Here is a 21,579-nt window from a genome sequence, read left to right as displayed (position 1 = left end):
TTCCTCTCTTTTCAGCCTGAACTGCCATTTTCAGTTGAACCGTTCGTGTTGTGGACCGCGGGCGGGCCGCAACAACTGTGACCAAATACCAGACAAGTAGCATCTTTTTATTTATTTATATATTTTTGGTTTTTTGAGATAGGGTTTCTCTGCGCAGCCTTGGCTGACCTGGAACTCACTCTGTAGACCAGGCTGGCCTTGAACTCAGAAATCTGCCTGCTTCTGCCCCCAAGTGCTGGGATTAAAGGCATGTGCCACCCGTTAAGTTTTTTAAAATCAATTATTATTTACACGCAGGTATGTGCACCAGCTTATCTGTGTACCATTTTTAGAAGCCAGAAAATGGCGTTGGATAGATCCTCTGGAACTGGATTTACAGGTGGCTGTGAGTCACCTGATATGGGCACTGAGAACTAAACCCTGGTCATCTGCAAGAACAGCAAGTGATTTTAACCACCTAGCTGGTCTCTGCCTGCTGTTTTTCTCTTTTTAAATTCAGTCTGAGATACCAGCTCATCTTTTACATCCATCTGGAAAAGCCTTCACAGACACACTCAAAGGCATGTCTCATCAATGCCCTAGGTGGTCACTAGTCCAACGAATACACTTGGGAATTCCTCCCTCCCCCCAATCTCCTCCCCTTCTCTTCCCTCCTTTCCCCTTTCCTCCCTTCCCTCCTGGTAGAGTCTCATGTAGTCCAAGGCTGCTCTCAAACTGGCTATATAACTGAGGAGGGTCTTGACCTCCTACCTCCCCTGTCTCCGTCTCTCAAGTGCTGGGTTTGCAAGTGTGTGCTATCACCTGGAGCTCAGACAATGTTTGCTGGGGAAACACTGGCATCAAGGCAAAACATCTGCTTTAGAGTCAGGGTTAGGAAAGATAATGCAGGAATAGACAAACACACAGATAATTTCAAATAGCGTTAAGCCCTGTGAAGAGATGGTCCTAATGGTTCACATGGCAATTCCAGCCCTTCAGAGGCGGAGTCAGAAGGGCCAGGAGTTCCAGACCAGTTTTAGCTCCATAGGGTGTTTCAGGCCAGCCTAGACAGCCAAACAAACATCAAGAATATGAATGAATGCAATATGAAGATCATTTGCGTGCATGTGTGTGTGTGATTATATACGATTAAAAGTAAAAATACAAGTTTGTAAAGAGAAAAGCACAACAGAAAAATGGATGAGAGAATTTCATGGGGGATGGGGTAAATGTCCTATGAAGTGGGAAGTGCAGAGAAAGGAGCAGTTAGCTCCGCCCCATGGCCATTCAGAGTGCAGCTAGTCACTTCCAATTGCTCACCCAGTACTCAAAGTCTCTGGTTTGTCCTGAGAGATAGCACAGTATAAAATATTCCTGGATTTCAAAAACCTTCAGTAAAACAGCACTAATATATCTTCCTAACCATCTTTCTGCCGGGCACAGATCAGGAGGCTGAGGCAGGAGGATGATCTTGAGTTTGAGGCCCACCGGAGCTATATGCAGAGACTTGATCTCAGAAATCAACGCACACAAGGTTGGTTTGCTGTTGGTTATATGCTGTGATCAGAGTACTGTGGTTCATCGGAGTGACTAAATCACTAAACAAATTTCCCTTTATCTCTCCCCCCACCTTATTGCCATTGGTCCTAGGGACTTAATCCATCATCACACATGGACTCTACTACTGAGCTATACCTTCCAGGCTCATTTTTTTTTTTTTTTTTGAGACAGGTTCTCTGTGTAGCCCTGGCTGTCCTGGAACTCACTTTGTAGACCAGGCTGGCCTTGAACTCGGAAATTCGCCTGCCTCTGCCTCCCGAGTGCTGGGATTAAAGGCGTGTGCCACCACGCCCGACTGGCTCATCTCTTTTGATATAGCAAGTAACAAATGAGTCTATGGGGCTGGCATTATACTTCTGTAGGACCGCACTGATCTAGGAGTACAGCATGCTAAGCAGAGAGAATGATGGATGCAAAGGACCGGAGGCAGGAACTGAAGCATTCTGTGAGTCAAGTGGACCAGAGAAAGCCATAGAAAGGGAATAAGACCAGACAAATTTTAGTGTGGCACAGTACAGAGGGTTTTTATTTTTTACTTGTTTTATTTTTGAGACAGTCTCAAGTAGCCCAGATTGGCCCCCAATTCATTACGTATCTTGAGAATGACCTTAGACACCTCATCTTCCTTTCTCTCTCTATCTCCTGAGCCCTGGGCTCAGTGTGTATGCTTACAAGTGTGTGCCGCCATGCCTGGCTTTATATAGTGGTTCCTGCCTTCAGGAAGTATTGTGTGTGTATGTTGGGGGTGGAAAAGCGAGAGGGTGGGGTTTGAGACAGGATATGGATGAACCTACTATGTAGCTCAAGCTGCCTTCCAACTATTAACTTTCCTGAATGCCCAGAAGGAGGTATTTTTTTAAATTAAAATTTGCATTTATTCATTTTGTGTGTATATGTGGGCAGGCACACCTGCAGGTCAGAGGGCAGCTTGAGTGAGTCAGTTCTCTCCTTCTACCACATGGGTGCTGGGAATTGGTCATCTGGCTTGGTTGCAAGGTCCTGTTCCAGCTGAGCTATCTTGACAGCCCAGGAGATGAATTTTAATACAAGTGTAGTGGGGAGAGTGATTTAAGCAGGCAAAGGCATGGTTTGAATTACAGACTTAAGTAGCAGTCAAGGGGTCATTATTGGTGGTGGGATAAAAAGGTAGATGGTAAGCAGGGCGGTTTTGGAGGCACGATAATGTTTGAACTAGGATGATTTATGTCCCTACACTGTCCCGACTCTCAGTTTACCCATCTGTAAAACGGGGCTGATTGAGCTGTTGCTCATTAAGCCCCCAGCATCCTGGGAGGCACCCGCCGCCCTTACAGCAACGGCTGCTGACGCTAGGGGGCGCTCCATCGACGGCTCGGTGCTCTGTTGGCCAGGCCCAGGTACGTAGCCACTCGATTGATCGAGTCTAGCGCTCTATAGTCACCGCCATTGAGGAGTGGCGGAGAGGAAGCACCTCGCAGAACCGGGCTTGGGCGGCAGCGACAGCGGTAGCTACAGCTACAGCGACAGGTAGGGGGGCGGCGGTCAGGGCGGAGGACCTCAAGGAAAGCGGCCACGTGATCGACCCGGCTGTGCTCCGACGGCCCGACTCAGGGTCCGCGGCAGCCGGCCTCTCCCGGAGCCCGGGCGCCCTCGCGGGGAGCTCGGAGCCCGAGAGTCGCTGGCACTTCAGGCCCGGGCTCCGGGCACCGGTCTCTGCAGCCTGGAGACCCCACTGGATTTTGGGTGTCACTTCTCCCGAGGCTTGATTCCAACGTGCGAGTGTCTCTTCAGCACACCCCTAGTGGGGCGGCGTCCTTTCCCTCAGTGCCTCCATCCCCTCTGGGGTCACCTCTGGGTGGGGACATCAGGCTTGTCCCCGGGGTCCCTCTCTTCCCCACTTTTCCTCCAGGTAGGGGACCCTTCGCCTCTCTTACCCCTAGAGAGCCATCTTCTCTAGGCTTGGTGGCTCTGTCCCCTGTTGCTGCCAGGCTTGGGGTTCTGACAGCAGATCGGCGATATGGAAAGGCCAGGGAAGCTTCGCGTTCCTGCGGAGCCCCCCGGCCTGACACACACTTGGAGTTGTCCCCTTGTGGCAGAGCTCCTGGAATCCCTCAGCTCTCAGCCCTAGCTGCCTGGCAGAGGGATTCTCCAGGTCCAAATGCCAATGCTTCCTATTCCCGGGTCTGGCCTCTTCTCGGGTGGGGCCTGGCTCAAGGTCATGTCCGGCTGTCTGCCCAGGCTGTGGGTTGAACCCAGATCCCTCAGTGTCACCTGCCACACCAGATAGGGGAAGCCAGGTGGGGGTTATTACCGGGCAGCTGCCTAGAAGTCCTGATGGACCCGAGCATATAAATACTCTGGGATTCTGGCCAGCCTGGCGGACCTCCCTGAAACCAGATTCCTTAAGGGAATCCTTGAAGTGGCCTCAAGCCTGCTCTAGATGCTTAGCAGAGCTAATGGATGCTTTCTGGCTTGGGCCTCACACGGAGCAGAACATCTTAGGGCGCTAACAGCTCATGACTTTTAAATGTGTACTTTGTGTTCTTCTACATCGAGAATAAGTATGGTAGGGGCAGAACATGGGTACAAAACGACAATAGTTTCCTGGAAAAGTAAATTTATTTTACACTTATTTTATGTGTGTATTGGGGGCTGGGGGAGGGCAGCTGTCAGAAGAACACCTGTGGGAGTCTGTAGTCTCTTTTTAACCATATGGGTTCCGGGGTTTAAACTCAGTCTTGGTAGCGATTTCCTTCACCCTCTGAGACACCATGCTAGCCCGACAGTAGTTTCTCTTTACTGGGAAAACATCTGGAGTTGGCATTTTAGGGAGAGTTGGCTTTTAGGGCTGAAGTTAATGGCAATAACAAAAATAAAGATTACTTTAGCCTTGGCTTGGTGCTCAGGACTGTTTGAGGCTCACATAGTAAAACAAGGTAGTCAGCTTCACATTGTGTTTTTAATAGATTTACCTTGTTAAAATGACAGTAGAGAAACGTCTCTTTTATTTACACGGTGAAGCATTTTTGATTAAAAATTAAAAAAAAATTGTTTTTGTGACCTTTAAAGCAAATGCTGAGGAGTCCCCCCAACCCCCTCCCTCCCATTCTTGGCTTTATGTCTGGAGCATAACCTCCCCTTCATCCCCCCCCCACCCGTTTCTTTTGAAAGAAATAAGACAGTAAGGTGCATTTTCTGCAAAATGTTTTATTAATATTGTTATTGAGACAGGGTCTCAATTTGTAGCTCTGACTGGTCTGGAACTCCCTATGTAGATGAGATGATTGGCCTTCCATTCAGAGGTTGCCTGCCTCTTCTTCCCTTGTGCTGGAATTAAAGGTGTAGGTCTTCACCCTGTTAATTGATTTTTTTTTTTTAACTGTCCCTCATTATAATTATGTCTTGCACGGACAAGTAAATGTCCGCCTTCCCTTGAGGCTGGGTCAACTTTTAGGGGAGCTTTTGTTTTGGGTCTGTCTTGTGTTGTTAGCTTTTTCCTTGGGGTGAGTGTATCTCCTGGCAGTAAGATAAATCACTAGTCATGGGGCAAAGTCCTTGGAAATGATCCTGAAAATAGTCTGGTTCCAAGTGGGACACATGCCACAGGAAATCTGGAATGGCTGGTGTGGTGGCTGGTGACCAACTTGATGGCCTAGGAGCAAGATTTACAGCTCACAGCCCTTACTGGAGTCCACTAGACCAGTGATCTGAGAACCCAGCTAAACTTTTGTTTTGAGACAGGGTATATAGCCCCTGGCTGTTCTGGAATTGCTGTGTAGACCCCGCTGCCCTTAAACTCACAGATCCACCTGCCTCTGCCTGCCAGTACTGAGATAAAGGCCTGCATCGCCATTCTTGCCTCTCACTTAAACTTTTTTTTTTGTCTTAATCTTTCTCACGTTCACTTAGAAAATATGTTTATTTTTGTGTGTATATATGCATTGGGGTCTGAGGGTGGGTGTGCCCATACCACAGCATGCAAGTGGAGGTTAGAGGACAGTTTTCTGAAGCCAGTTCTCTCCTGCATGTGGGCCCTAGGGATGGAATTCAAGCTCTCAGGTTGGTAGCAGGTGCCTTTTTCCTCTGAGCTATTTGGATGCCCCTCGACCTAACTGTAATAGTAAAAATATCTATGCAAAAACTTTAGGCAAAACTTTTCTTAAAATTTATTTTATATTATGAGTGTTTTGCCTGTATGAATGCCTGTGGACCACATGGGTGCCTGGTGCCTATGGAGGACAAAGAGGGCATCAGATTCCGTGGAACTGGAGCTACAGATGGTTGTGAACTACCAGGTGGCTGCTGGAAATTGATTGAACCTGGGTCTCTAGAAGAGCAGCCAGTGCTCTTAACCAATGAGCCATGACTTTAGCTCCCCAATGGAACACTTTTACAGAACACTTTTACACTTTTACAAAGCAAAGCTAAAGTATCGTTTACATACTAACAGCAGATGAAAGAAAGGGAAGCTGACTTTAATTGCCAATCAATATTCTGATAAGCTTTAGAGTGTTTATTACGTGTGTGTTTAATAGAATAATCTGTATTTTTATAATAGTGCGAACACAACATTATACAATTGTAACAAGCAATTGTGATTTAGTACTGAATCTAAAGGCTGAACCTGTAACCAGAGCACTTGTGGTGTTTGCCTTTGCTGACCTAAAATAGTCATTAGGTCAGCAACCATGGGACTGTTGAAGATTAGTGATAAGGCTGGAGATGTACCTAAGTGGGCAGGGTGCTTGCCTCGTGTGCTTGAAGCCCTAGGTTCAGTTCCCAGCACCACATACACCATATGTGATGGTGCAGACTTGTAATCCCAGCACCTCCTAAGAAGGTGAAGACAGGAGAGTTAGAAGTTCAAGGATATGCCCTCAGCTATGTGGTAAGTTCAAGACCAGCCTTGGATATATTAGACTCTGGTCTAAAAGAAAAAAAAAGTTCAGTGATGAATAAAGCATTGCCTTTCTCTTCCATTTAGATGATTTTATGAATGAGCCTAATGAATAAATTTGCTAATTTTAATTAGGACATCCTAACTAGAGTTATAGAGTGTGAATTTCATTCACATAGCCTCTTGAATATTTTCTGCTTTGATCGAGGTTCACGCTTTTTAGCATTTGGGGTGGATGAGTCTTTGTTGATTGGGGTTGTCATGGGTATTGTAAGATGCTTATCAGCTTCTACAGGCCCTCCTCACAAGATAGCTGAGCAGCATCTAAGTAACAATAATCACAAATGTCTTCACAGAACTGGAGAGATGGCAGTGGTTAAGAACACTAGTCTTGCAGAGGAATTGAGTTTGGTTCTCAACACCCACATGGAGGCTCATAACCTTCTGTAACTCAAGTTCCAGGCACCTTATGCCCTCCTCTGGCCCCTGCAGGCTCCTGCATGCGCCCAGTGCACACACATATCAAATGTTGCTAGGTTGCCCCTGTGAAAAGCTCTGATGAGGCCAGTCTGGTCCCAAGTCTACCCCTAAGGAAGCTGACTAGAAGGCTTAGCTTCAAATTGGAGGTGATTTTCAGAGTTTCCAAGTGACTGTACCCGTAGCTGAAGATCAGTATGGGTGCCCGTCTTCCCGAATCTAGCTCGAGGCAAGCAGAACAGTGAGTCAACACAGAAATACATCTAGGTTCTGTTTTGTTGTTGTTTTGAGGCAGGAACTCATTATTTATTCCTGGCTGGCCTGGAACTCTAGACCAGGCAGGTCTGGAACTCCGAGAAGCCCGACTGCCTCTACCTCCCAGGTGCCAGCATTATGGCGTGCCACACCACACCGAGCTGTGCTCTGTTAACTTCCTTTTTCTTTTTCTTTTATAGATTCAGAGACCATGAGAGAGAGAAATAAAAGACTGATCCATGATTTTTAAGCACCTTTTTCTGAGGAAATAGTCATGTTGGAAGGTCTGGTGGCCTGGGTTCTCAATACCTATTTGGGGAAATATGTCAATAACCTGAACACTGACCAGCTGTCGGTTGCACTTCTCAAAGGTAAGCACACTCATTTCTCTTCAGTAAAATATGGTGTTTCTTTCTTTAAAAAAAATAAAAGTTTACATACCTTATGTATGTATGAATGTCTGTCTGTCTGTGTGGGAAGGTCATGCATGTGCCATGGTGCCCATGTGGAGGTCAGAGGACAACTTGTGCAAGTTGGTTCTTTTCCTCTACCATGTGGGTTGGGGAGGGTGGTGTCAGACTCATGGTAGCAGCCTTCCTGCACCGTCCCTAATCCAGAGTCCCTCATGTGCCCGAATTTACCTGTAGGTTTGTGTGAGTTATGAAGTAGCAACAAAATAATTTTGCGATTGGGGTGGGGTGGGGTCACCACAATATGAGACTCTATTATAGGGTCATAACATTAGGATGGTTGCGAACCGCTGGTTTAATGTATATAGAGAAAGAAGATAGAGCTAGGTGTGGTATACACCTTTAATCCCAGTACTTTAGAGCCACAGGGGTGGATTTCTATGAGTTCCAGGTTAGCCTGGTCTACTTTGATTTTCAGGTAAGCCTGTTCTTCATAGCGAGTTCTAAGCTAGCCAGGGATACAAAGTAAGACACTTCCTTAAGATCTGACTGCCAGCAAGCAAAGTCAAAGCTAGTGGAGAGGAAGGACGTGCAGTGTCCCAGGACAGGATTTGCCCAGGACCAGGCTGGTCCCCAACAGCTTGTGGGGGTCCACACTCTGAGAGCAGGACCAGAACTGCCTTGTCTTGGACCCATTTTGTTCCAGGAGTTTCCCATCCCCAGGCCTGTCAGGAGTGATTGAGGTGGCTGTGGGAAGCTAGTGTGGTCTGGTTGTCCCCTACCCTCTCCTTCCTTTCTTTAGAGGCAGAAATGGAGTCTTTCCTCTCCACTTTCCCCTCAGTTCTTGGAAGGAAGCTAGTGGGAAGCAAAAGCGAAGAGGTTGCAGTAGTGTCAAGTTCTCGCTCTGAGACTTGTTGGTGTGCCCGGGTACCTCGAGACTGCAGGTAACAGGCTTGGGAGAGCACTGCGGGCTCAGCTTCCCTCATTAAGAGCAGAGTTAGGTGGTGGCATACTGTTCACTGACGAGATGGAGCTTTAAGGCACGTGATGGATCTGGAGGTACTAATGACGGATTTCTGATCTCAGCACTTCTAGGCAGAATGTATCCTTTTTTTTTTTTTTTTTTTTTAAATTAAAGTGCCAGGTGTGGTGGCACATCCTTTTAATCCCAGCACTTGGGAAACAGGCAGGTGGATCTCTGTGAGTTCAAGGCCAGCCTGATCAACACAGTGGAACCCTGACTTAAAAGAAAGATTAAAGTTGCGTTTATTTATTTTGTACATTTATGGGTTCACACGCTATGGTGTATATGGGGCAGTTAGAGGTCAACTTTTGGGAGTTGGTTCTCTCTCTCACTGTGTGTTCTAAGGATCATAGTTGGACTGGGCAGGAAGCACCTTTATGCTTTGAGTCATCTCCTTGGCCCATCCGGCTGCTTTTCATTCACTCTATAGTCCTGGCTGAACCTGACGCTTACCATGATGCCTCTGCTAGCTTCAAACTGGTGGTGATCCTCCTGCCTCTGCCTCCCAAGTGCTGGGATTGCAGGCATACCACACAGCTTAGAATATGTCTTATAACAATTGTGTGCATCATTGTGCTGTTTATGGTAACTTTTCTAGCATCCTCTTTAAGGACTGTTGTTCTCTTTGGCCTTTAAATCTATAGAATGCAACTGGACATAGTGAGGCATTGCTTTTAGTTATAGCACTCTGGATTCAGAGGTTGGCAGATGTCTGAGTTGGAGAGCAGCCTGCTCTTACATAGTGAATTTGCTGGGACTGGATAGATCCTGTTTCCAAAAAAAAAAAAAAAAAATCTATGGTATGGAACCTTGAGGAATGTTTTTCTTCCATAACTGGTGTTAGTTTTGACCCTTTACTTAAGGAGTCCAAAGCACACACCATAGCACGTGGAAGCATGACTGTGAACTGGGAGACTGGCTATGGAAAGGAACTGATGGTATTTGTTGGTCTTGTCATAATGGAGTGTGGTTGAGGGCACAGGTTGTTAGACAGGAAAGAGACCCTTATTTTGAACTAGCATCAAATATTTACTGTTGTTAAATGTGTGGGGAGATACAAGATGACATTGTTTTCAAGTGGCTGGGCCATTGTGGGTTCCTGTGGTTGGACTGCCTGGAAGGGACACAAAGGAGAAAAAAGAAAAAAAAAAGATGATTTTTATACCAGACTGAGTTTGTGTCCAGTTGTAATATTTATCAGCAACTTGAACACATTACTCAATTTCTGCATGTGAGAAGTTATTAATCATCCCATAGGGCTCTGAGGATGTGGGTCAAAGAGCTTAGAGCTGTTCTTGGCATGTAGTGGGCTTGCAGTGCAGGTTAGTCCTCATCATTCATTGTCAGGATGGTCAGCACAGGATCAGCTGATGTGTCCTGAAGTAGTTAGAATGCCAATCACTGCGTGAGTAGTTGGAGGACAGAGGTTGTACTTGGCCAACACTTAGTGAGCACCTGTTGTGGGCAGGGCTCTGCACTTGGGACTACAACTCAGGCCCGAGCTCTGACCCTGCTCTCACTGCTTACAAGCTGCCAGTGACTATGATGGCCACCAAAGGCCTTCTTCACCATCTCTTCCTCTTTCACCCCAGGCCAGATAGACTGCCTGTGACCTCTGGTGCTACACCACTTAGCCATCTCAGAGGGTTCTAAGCAAACTGCCTCTGAGAAGCTGATGAGCAGTTTGAGCATCTGCAGTCTGGAAGATTCTGAAATGTGGAGCACTTTAGTATTGACGAAGTGCACAAAGCCCGTGATAGCAGGGCACTGTGCTTGTATTTTGAATAGTTTTAAAAATTAGTTTTCCAGCCCACCAGTAGTGGCTCACGCCTTTGTTCCAAGCACTCTAGAGGCAGAGGCAGGCAGATCTTTATGAGTTTGAACCCAGGTTGGTCTACAGAGAAAATTCCAGGATAGCCAGGGCTACACTGAGAAAGAAACCTTGTTTTGTAAAAATAAATAAATAAATAAATAAATAAATATTTTTTCCCTTCACTCTTTCCTCCACACCCCCCTTTTTCTTACTTTCCATTATATTGATTAATTGGTTGTTTGGAGTGTGTGTGCCATATCGAATAGGTGGAGGTCAAAAGATAACTTGTGAGAGTTATTCTCTTCTTCCACAGTGTGGTCCCAAGAATCAAACTCAGGTTGTTCTGCTTGGTGGCAGTTGGTTCTACCATCTGCCGTCTCTAGCCCCTGGATTCTTCATATAGTCCAGGCTGACCTTAAAGTTGATATATAGCTGAGGATGGCTGAATTTCTGATCTTCTAGCCTCCACATCCCAAGTGGTAGGCTTGCAGGTGTGCACACTTCCAGTCTGCAGTGGTGATGTGGAGCCCATGGTACCACACATGAACAGGAAAGTGTTCTACCTACTGAACTAGAACCCTGGCTCTGAATGTTTGATTTTTTTTGTTTGGGAATACTCAACCAGTAAAATTTATTAAAGTTAGAAAGTCCCCCAAACCTGAAATAATTGAAATTGCCAAGTATTTCAGACAGGGATACTCAACATGTAATATTTCTTTGCTTCGTTAGGAAGATTGAATGAGATAATGCATTGGCTGGAGAGATGGCTCAGCAGTTAAGAGCACTGGTTGTTCTCCCAGAGGACCTGGATTCAATTCCCAGCACCCACTTAGCAGCTTACAACTTCTAGCTCCAGGGGATTTGATCCTTTCTTCAGGACTCTACATGTACCAGGCACAGAAGTGGCACACAGATGATACATACAGGGAAAACATCCACATACATAAAATTAAAAATTAGAGTATATTATCTTAGTTACTGATATATTGCTCTGAGGAGACACTACAACCAAGGCAATTTATAAAAGGAAGCATTCAATTGAGGGCTTGCTTAGAGTTTAAGATTAGTCCATGATTATCATGACAGGAAGCCTGGCAGCAGGCAGGCAGGCAGGCAGGCAGGCATGGTGCTAGAACTGGAGCCAAGAACTCACATCTGATTGGATCTGCAGGTTGCAGGCAGAAAGTCACTGGGCCTGGTATAGGTTTTTGAAACCTCAAAGCCCACCCCCAGTGACACATCTCCCCCAACAAGACCACACTTCCCCTCTTTCCTCATGAACTGGAGAACCAGACATTGAAATATATGAGCTAATAGGGACCACTTTTCACTTAAAGCCCCCCATGTATTAAATATTTGAAAGATTATCTCTTTTATATTTTTGAAATTATAATATAATTATACAATTTACCCCCTCCCTTTCCTTTTAAACCCTCCTATATACCCTTCCTTGCTCTTTCAAATTCATGGGAGATATACATTTTTTTTTTAATTAAAAAATGGAGATGTTCTGCCTCCATGTATGTCTGTGTGAGGATGTCATCCCTCTGAACTAGAATTAGAGTTGTGAGCTGATATGTGGGTGCTGGGATTTGAACCCAGGTCCTTTGAAAGAGCAAGCAGTGCTCTTAACTGCTGACCCATATCTCCAGCATGTAAATACACACACACACACACACACACACACAACACACACACACACACACACACACAGACACACACAGACACACACACACACACACATATATATGAATGAGATAATCTAGGGGCTGCGATTATAGCCTGGTGGTAGAACATTGGCTTTGCATGAGTGGGAGATTAGGAGAGCATGAGTTTGAGGCCTACTATTTGGGGGTGGGGTGGGAGGGTGAGATAATGATGAAGTACTTGGCACATAGTGAGATCTCAGTTAGTGGTAGGTGCTGTCATTATCATCTTTCAGCCTCAGCCTGTAAAGTTCCTGCCCACATGGCAGTCATCGCTGAATGTCTGCACTTGAGCTAGAGGCCATAGTTGGATGGATGTGATGGCTTGCTCCTGTGATCCCAGTACTCGAGAAGATGAGGCACGAAGGAATGCTGTGAGGTCAAGGCCAGTCTAGGGTATGTAGTGAGTTCTAGCTAGTCTGGGTGACACTGTGAGACTCTACCTTTAATTACAAAAATTATATTATGTATTTAAGTGTATAGAAGAGGAACTCTTTGTTTTATCTGTAGGGCCTGGGGAAAACTGGGGTAGCGTTTGTGCGAGCTAAAAAGGGTTTCAGTGGATTGCACAGTGGTAACCACACTCCACGACGAGGGGATCCCATGAGCAGGGCCTGGGAACTTGTAGGTACAGGAGGATGGTTTGGAGTCAGAAAGTAAAGGCTTTGCTGGGTAATGACTGCACATGCCAATTCTCCTTGTTTGCTGAACCCCATTCAGCCTGGTCCTATAAATAACCTGGAGCAGAATGAAGAGAACTGGTAGTCAACAGAGATGCCTGGGAGATGCCTGAGTTCACTACAGTATTAGTGTGTAGATCTCTGGCCAGTGTGAGATGAGGAATTTTAGGGTGAGCCATCCATGAAATTGTCTGCCTGGAAATCAGTAAATGGCATTCTAGCTTCAGAAGTGTCTACCTCCTTCAGGTGCTTTGCTGCATAAGTCTTAGGAGCAGTCCTTCCTAGCAGGCAGGGCAGGACCTTACCCAGCACAGCAGACCATGAGACATTTGAGTGTGTGTGTGTGTGTGTGTGTGTATGTGTGTGTGTTGGGAAGACACTAGTGTGTCTTCTGTTTTGAACCGTTACTGTGTTTTTGCTGTTCCCAAGCTGTTGGCTTGCTGAAGGCTTCTGTTCCTTCTCTTTCCTTTCTAAACCTCCTGTGCTGTCTGTACTTCAGCTTCTTTAATGTTTTATGGTGTAAGTTTCTATTTCTGAATAATGCAGTGGCCAGGAAAACCTAGGGACCACCTGCCTTTGTGACTGATTAGCACATGGGAAAATAAGTCCAGTCTCAGTTCAAATGTGGCATGGTTCCACTGGAGCACGATTTCTTGTGTGAAAGAGCCTGCCTTCAATCCCTAGTGCTGCAAAAACAAAAAAAGAAACAGTAATTGTCTATCTGAAAGTCATTTTCACCTAAGAAATCATTTTCTGATTTATTCTCCTAATTTTCTCTCCAACTGTGGAAATAGGTTTCTTTTGCTTTAGGTTAGTTAGTTTTATGCAATGTGGGACCCTATGTGGATGTCCCCCCCCCCCCCCCCCCCCCCCGCCAAAAAAAAAAAAAAAAAAAAAAAAAGAGCTCATGCTTAGTTAGAACCTGCTAAATTGCTAGGTTTGATCTTTTCTTTAGAGTTTGCATAGTCGTTTATCTGGGAAAGTACCGTCCCTATGTCATACGCCTTTGTAGTGAGTCTTGTCTGCCCTATTCCTGGCCTTCCTACCCATTAATGGTTGTTGTCTGTACTCCCTGTTCTCAAAAATACCTATCCCAGACAGATTCAAGGCTCAGAAATTGTTTTGTGTCGTGCAAATGGTTTTATGACACCAAGGTCCTCTTTTCAACAGTCTGTGCTAGAGAGTGTCCTCTCTTATGCCCTGTGGCATGCATAGGGTACAGTTTGGTCGCATGTATGAAGATGAACGCCTTGCATAGTTAGGTGATCCTGTTTGCCAGTCATCCCTTATTGTGATAAAATACCTGAGACAATCACCTTAAAAGGTGGAAAGGTTATTTTGGTTCACTGTTTTGGTTTACCCAGTTTGCTTGCCTTTGGGCCTGGAGTAATGGTGGGAACCGCTGGCAGAGCAGACTTGCTTACCTCATGGCAGATGGGAAGCAGAGTCAGGAAGGGGCCCCATTTTCAGAGTCACTTTTGAGGGCCTGTCCTCGGTAACCTAACTTCTACCAGATAGGCCCACCCACATAAAGGTTCACTACCTCCCAATAGTGTCATGGGTTGGAGGTAATCCTTTAATTCATGGACCTTTGGGGAACATTTGGATCCAAATGAGAACAGAGCTGGATCTGGCTGCCTTGTCTTTGCATACCTGAGTTGAAGTCATCATACATTCTGGCCCTGGCCTTCTGATAAGTTATGCCTCAAGGAAGGAGCAGAGAGGCCGAAGAAAGAGCAACGGGCCTTTGGGTGACTGGCTTTATTGTTTATTTTGTTATCTGATCTGATCTAATCTAATCTAATCTAATCTATTGTGAAACAGGGTCTACATAGCCCTGGCTGTCCTAGAGCTCACTCTATAGACCAGGCTAGCCTCATAGAGCTCCATCTGCTTCTGCATCTCAAGTTCTGGAATAAAGACAATACTGCACTGACCTTCAGTTTTATTAAGTAAACCATAGGTTCTCAAGCGTTTTGTGACCTATGATCAATTACTGGGGAAGGGCATTGCTGAGGGCTGGGACTGATTGTTAAAAAACACAACTGATTCTTGTGTTTTAACCTCAGGGATTCTGATTTGGGAGATTTCTGGGAGAGCCCAGGGGCCTACACTTCATCTTAGAGAGTCAGGTGATGTCACTCTTGTGAGAACTGTTAGCCTAAACTGAGGGTCTTCAAATTAACCAGCAGGCCAAATTTGACCTGGGAGCTCAAGATGGCTTTAATGAATTGTAAGTGCTTCTGCACATTTGTAAGAGTACAAGTGATCAGAGGGCAACTTTTGGGTCTGTTTTCTCCTTGCACTATATAGGTCCTGGGGATTGAGCCCACATCTTCAGGCTTGGTATCAACTGCGTTTATCTGCTGAGCCATCCTGCTGTCCCCTATTTATTTATTTATTTATTGATTGATTGATTGATTGATACGGGGTTTCATGTAATTAGCCTAGCCCAGAATTTTCTATGTAGCCTAGAATTACCTTAAATTCCTGCTCCTTCTTACTCTTATGTTCCAAGTGCTAGAATTCTGTCTTTTACCTTTATTTATTTATTTTTCCTTTTTTTTAAGGACAGAATCTGTAGCCCATGCTACGGATCTGTAGCTGGACTTTGACTACTTTTTGGTTTCTTCTTTCTTCCGCCCTTCTCCACCATTTTCCCACCCTTCCGATGCCATAAGACTTGCTAGGAGAGAAAAAAGGATACAGGGGAAAGGGAGCAACATTATTGTTAAACTACTTCCTGCTGATCAGGGGCATCAAGTTCCTTGGGTCAAGTTTGATTTTTGCTGTCAGGATATCTAATTTCTTCTTGCACATGACCACTTAACAAACCACAACCAACAACAACCTACAGCAACCACCCACCAAGTGACAACCCATCTCACATCTTGAGGTCCTAGCATTTGTTTACCCTCAGAAAAGTCCCCAGAATTCCAAAGACTACAAAGTCACAGAGACCATCTGTCTGGTCCTGGCAAAATCACACCCGTGCTAGAGCAAATCATATTCAGCTGCTGTGGATGACCTAAAGCAGCTCCACATCCCACACCTGGGATTAAAATGAGAACATATATAATATTTCTGTTTTTTAAAGAAACCAAAATGCCAAAATTCTCTGACCCATTACAGATGTAGTAAGGATCTTGCCTAAGCTCTTCAGGCTTCTACACTTCAGCTGTCATGTATGTGTCATGTATGTTTCACAGTGCGTGGTCAGATCAGTACTGCAGACAAAACCCTCCGGCTAGTGCTGGTGTTGCCATGACCGTAACCCTCAGTGTTCTGCACGCAGCCGGCAGATCGGTCTTTGTTGGATGAACATTTATTTCATGCTGGTTTGTTTTTAGGTGCTGTTGAATTAGAAAACCTCCCGTTAAAGAAAGATGCCCTGAAAGAACTGGAATTGCCCTTTGAAGTCAAAGCTGGTATGTGGAACCGAAGGAGGGAGGAAGGTTTGGGGATCAACTTGTTTGGGACAGGAGAGTCAGAAGGCCTGGAGTTGGTATCTACTTGACGAGGACGAAGACAGGAAGTGTGAGTGTTTGTGTCAGTGTGCATCACTCTCACCCAAGTGCAGGTGCATCTGTGAGATGGAGGCCAACTTGGTCTATATAGCTGGTTCCAGGCCAGCCAGGCCTGCGCAGTGAGACCCCATCAGAAGCAAACAAACAGACAGACAGACAAACAGACAGGCAAAACCTGTCTCAGAAAAGTCAGGGACTAGGGTTAGGGATAGAGTTCAGTGGTAGAGCATGTGCCTAACATGCACAGGACCCGGGATTCTATCCCTAGCAACACACACACACACACCCTTAAACACTCTTGAACACACAGAAAACCACAAGATCATAAGAGTATCTATATATCTTGTATTTTTACAACTGTTTTATATTTATTTATTTGTGTATATGTGCATGTCTTTGCACCAGCAAAGACACTGACAGATTGGAATCTGAAAACTTGAAGAATGCTGACACTGGTTACTTCCAGAAAGAGTCTTCAAACATTGAAGGATTAAGAGAAACTCTTTGGGGGAAAATTGATGGTTTTCTAATATTTGTGAAAATCCAATTCTTTATATCTTTTGTATTGGCAAACTCAACCTTGCTTCTTACAAAAAGTAAGATGTGTGAAGTTCTGTTTTGCTATCAGAATGCTTCATGTCCTCTTGCAAACTCATTCAGTACTTGCCACTGTGGCTAGGCATAGCAGAGCATGCCTATAACCCAGCATCAGGGAAGGAGAAGGAAGGTCAGGCATTCAAGCCCAACGCAGTATGACCTTGTCTCAAACCAACCAAACAAATAACTGCCACTTTGTATTAATTCAAATTGGCATCTAAGCTTGGTTATATATGTCATATTTTCCTAGAGAAAACTAATTTTTCATGATTTTTTTGTAAAATAATAAAAATTTTCTCCTGCCCCTATGGTGCTAATTGAACCTACGTCCTTGTACATTCAGAACAAGTATTTCTATCACTGAGCTGCATTCTCAGTCACCCATATTCTTATTTGCTCTTGGACTAGACAGTCAGTCATTTAATATTATCATTAGAAATACCACTATGAAGACTGGGGCTATAGCCCAGTGTAGAGGACGTCCTGAACAAGCATGGATATATGAGGGCCTTGGTTCTTTCCTTAGAGCCACACACAAAGGAAAACACTGTTCTCAGTGCTCCACTGTTACCTTGCTTTTTGTGAGACTCTGTCTCACTATGTAGCCCTGGCTAGCCTGGGGCTCACTATATAGATTAGGCTGTCTTGAAACACATTATGTTATCGGGCTGGCTTCAAACTCACAGAGATCTTCCTATCTCTGCCTCCCAAGTGCTGGGATTAAAGGCATGTGATACCATGCTCAGTGAGATGTCTTTTATTACATAGAGTTTAAGGGCTTGGCTAAAATGGAAGAAGTTGGGAAGTAAGTATATTTTACAGGCGAGGTAGCTCTGAGCCCAAGTTCTTGTGAGCATTAGGTTTCTTTATCCATATACTATGTTGTCCATTTTAGTTTACAGTGGGTATGTTTGGTAGATATGTAAGCACGAAAACTCCTAACAAATACTCATCAAGCAGCCAATTATTAAGTGATGAGTTCTGTGACCAGGGTCTGTGTAGGTGGGTACGGTAGGAAGAAAGATACCTCTTAGAAATTCAAGATGTGGTCCAGTTGGAAGAGTGTTTCCATAATAGGTAATCTATATTTGATATGAAAAATCTCACTGGGTATTTTCCAGTTTAATTCATTGTAGCTGGTTGTTGTGGTTATGGTTTTACTGCTGTGAACAGACACCATGACCAAGGCAACGCTTATAAGGACAACATTTAATTGGGGCTGGCTTACAGGTTTAGAGGTTCAGTCCATTATCATCAAGGCAGGTGCATGGCAGTGTTTAGGCAGGCATGGTGCAAGAGGAGCTGAGAGGTCTACATCTTTATCTGAAGGCTGTTAGCAGAATACTGGCTTCTAGACAGCTAGGATGAGAGTCTCAAAACCCATACCCACAAAGACATACCTACTCCAACGGGGCTACACCTTCTAATTGTGCCTGCCACTCCCTGGGCTGAGCATAAACAAACCAACACATTGGTTCTATTTAATTAAGTACTTTATTTTAAGGTGGCTCTTACAGATCTACTCTAACATTTGTTTCACATATGTAGGAACCTGAATCAAAAAACAACTCAGTTTGTGATCCAGGCTGGCTTTAACTTGCCATCCCCCTGCCTTAGCCACCTTAGTGCTGGGATCAGAGACATGTACCACCACACCTGGCTTGCTGTTTTGTGATTGTTCTTTTTTTTTTTTTTTTCTTCTTCCTTCTGGTACTGGGGATGGGATCCAGGGCTTTGGACTTCCAAGTTCTACCAGAGCTAAATGTCATACTCCAAGGTATTGCTCCTGCTGGCCTTGGACTGGGGATCCTCTAGCCTCTCTCTCTTCAGCATTTCCTAAATGCATCACCACACTTGTCAGTTTTTGATTTTTTAATAAAATAAATAATGGTAAAAGCAATCTGTGTGCCTTAAGGGGAGGTAGAAGTACTTTGAGAAACCTGAGAAATGTGCAGGTGTCTGTCTAATGAGAGGATCCTTCTCCTTCCAGGCTTGATTGGGAAAGTGACCCTCCAGATTCCTTTTTACCGCCCCCATGTGGACCCTTGGGTGATCTCCATCTCTGGCCTCCATGTAATTGGTGGCCCTGAGAAAATCCAGGACTTCAATGATGAGAAGGAGAAGCTACTGGAGAGGGAGCGTAAGAAAGCGCTGCTTCAGGCCCTGGAGGAGAGATGGAAGGCAAGGCATAGAGCCTCTGTGCTTTAGGGGCTCCTGTGACATCCCCAACGGTGAAGCACTCTGCTGACACTGGCTCTTTCCCTTGCAGAGTGAGCGGCGGCAGCAGAAGGGAGAACCATATTGGTATTCAGTCACTGCATCAGTTGTCACGAGGATCGTGGAGAATATCGAGGTGAGTCCTGTCACCTTTATGAGGGCACATTAAGGGTTTCTGAGGTTTCGATGTGTTTTCGCTTCCGAGTTGCTCGTTTCTTGTGGGTTTAGCTGGTGCAGTGTTGGGGGCTGGCTGTTCAGGTGTGCCTTTTTAGAGGTTGTTGCCAAAGGGGAAAAACTGAAAAGCAAGTTCTGGCTTGTGAGGTCAACACAGGTCTTTCTTGCTTTAGCTGGTGTGAGTAGGCGTTTTCCTTTTCACTCCCCCTCCCCTTACTTACCACACTTTCTTTTTGAATGTTGGAATCGCACTTGCTAAAGGATTTCTTACCTCAGAAGCCAGGCTACATAGGTCTGGATGACTGGTTTCGGGGCAAGTCGTCTAACCTCTCTGGTCATAGTTTTTTCATCTGCAAAATGAGAGAGGTGGGGGTCCCCACTGCCTAGTGTGTGAACTGTGACCTCCCACTGATGTATCTTGCTGAGTTTAATGGGCTGTCGTGCAGTGGCCACTTGTTTGACCATTAGGAGTGGGATCAGGGGATGAGTCCTCATTCAGTGTCACAAAGCAACCATACTTACAGACTCTAGATTCTTTTGCAGTGTCAAGGCAACCCAGACCAAGTGTGCTTAGTGTGTGTCATGCTTCCCAAAAGTGTGACCTGAGGTTGTTAGTTTCATAACTTGGATGAAAAGATTGGTATACTTGGGGGCACCCATTTAAGAAAAAAAGGTTGTTATTATAATATAGTAATGTTTTTTTGTGCATATGTGCACAATGCTTTATGTGCAGGTGTGTACATATTTTCTATAACAAAGGATTTTTTTGTATTTATTTATTTACCGGGGTGGGGGTGGGGTGGGGAGGAGATAGGGGCACATGTGGAAGTAAGAAGTTTCCTTGTGGCATTTGGTTCTCTTTTATTCTGTGGGTCCTGGGGATCAAACTCAGGTCATCATCAGACTTGGTAGCCAGCACACTTGCCTGCCTAGCTTTCTGCTGGCCCCAGAAATGTCTTTCCTCAGTGGGCCACTTATCTGTAGTGTAATCACAGGAATGGTGAGGTCTCTGCTTGGGGTGTTGCTGGTTATGTGTACTCTTTTATGTAGAGAAGCCAAGTCCTGGGTTTTATATTTTTTCTGTCTCTTTTTCCTTGATGGTGCTGAGCCTTGGAGGGGGTAATGTACCTGTGCCATTTAGGGCTAAGCACCCTACCATCACTTTTTTACAAAGTTAAAGTGTGTGTGTGTGTGTGTGTGTGTGTGTGTGTGTGTACATTTAGAAGTTAGAGGACAGCTTGCACAATTTGGTTTTCTTCTTCTACATGACCCCTGGGGCTGGATCTCAGATCATCAGTCTTGGTGGCAAGTGCCTTTACCCACTGGGCCACCTCATTGGCCCATATTATGATCTTGTCATCAATATTAAGAATTGGTTTCCCACCCACTCCCATTCCTGGTCCTGGCATTCCCCTATACTGGGGCCTAGACCCTTTACAGGACCCAGGGCCTCTCCTCCCATTGATGACTGACTAAGGCCATCCTCTGCTACATATATAGCTAGAGCCAGGGTGGGTTGGGGAACAGGGGGAGGGGGGAGGAGAATAGGAGATTTTCGGAGGGGGAAGTAGGAAAGGGGATAACATTTGAAATGTAAAAAAAGAAAATATATAATAAAAAAAATTAAAAAAAGAATTGGTTTCCCCACATTGGCCTCAATACTGTGATGGTAATCACATTAATATAGTGATAAGTTATTGCTGTTTGACTTTACTTTTTATTTTCCTTTTCTGTGGTGAGTGTGGTTTATGTTTGGGCGTGCACACAAGTTTGCAGAATACGAAGGCCAGAGCAGTGTATCAGGTGTCTTCATCTGTTGCTTTCTGCCTTATTGCCTTGGGACAGGGTCTCTTCTTGAGCTACAAGCTTACTGTTTTGACTAGGCTGGTCTGATCACCAAGGTTCTGGGATCTGTCTGTCTCTGTCCTGTCAATGCTGGCATTATAGGCAAGTATAGCCATTCATGTCTGACTTTCTGTGTGGGTGCTGTAGAATTGAACTCAGATCCTCATGCTTGCAAATCAAGCATTCTTTTTTTTTTAAATTAGGTATTTTCCTCATTTCCAGTGCTATCCCAAAAGTCCCCCATACCCTCCCCCCACCCACTCCCTTACCCACCCACTCCCACTTTTTGGCCCTGGCGTTCCCCTGTACTGGGGCATATAAAGTTTGCGTGTCCAATGTAAAGTTTGCGTGTCCAATGGGCCTCTCTTTCCAGTGATGGCCGACTAGGCCATCTTTTGATACATATGCAGCTAGAGTCAAGAGCTCCGGGGTACTGGTT

At 45.2% G+C, this 21,579-nt stretch overlaps 1 protein-coding gene across 4 annotated transcripts in view; it reads left to right on the top strand.

The window, feature by feature from the left end:
• The first annotated feature begins 2,941 nt into the window (after positions 1 to 2,941).
• The window catches only part of Vps13d (vacuolar protein sorting 13 homolog D), a 223,505-nt gene continuing 204,867 nt past the window's right edge, over positions 2,942 to 21,579 (top strand). For 2 of the 4 annotated variants that reach the window (XM_029475921.1, XM_029475918.1), the window contains exons 1-5: positions 2,942 to 3,045; positions 7,348 to 7,518; positions 16,131 to 16,208; positions 18,895 to 19,085; positions 19,174 to 19,257. In XM_029475921.1, coding sequence (XP_029331781.1) covers positions 7,422 to 7,518; positions 16,131 to 16,208; positions 18,895 to 19,085; positions 19,174 to 19,257 — 450 coding nt within the window. In that variant the 5' untranslated portion in view covers positions 2,942 to 3,045; positions 7,348 to 7,421. Of the gene's footprint in view, positions 3,046 to 7,347; positions 7,519 to 16,130; positions 16,209 to 18,894; positions 19,086 to 19,173; positions 19,258 to 21,579 lie in introns of those variants that run through there. The other 2 variants (XM_029475919.1, XM_029475920.1) reach the window with 1 other exon arrangement.

This window comes from Mus caroli, chromosome 4 (genome assembly GCF_900094665.2).
Source record: "Mus caroli chromosome 4, CAROLI_EIJ_v1.1, whole genome shotgun sequence".
NCBI lineage: Eukaryota > Metazoa > Chordata > Mammalia > Rodentia > Muridae > Mus > Mus caroli.
The sequence above is the reverse complement of the archived record's forward strand: the minus strand, read 5'-3'. Positions and strand labels throughout refer to the sequence as shown.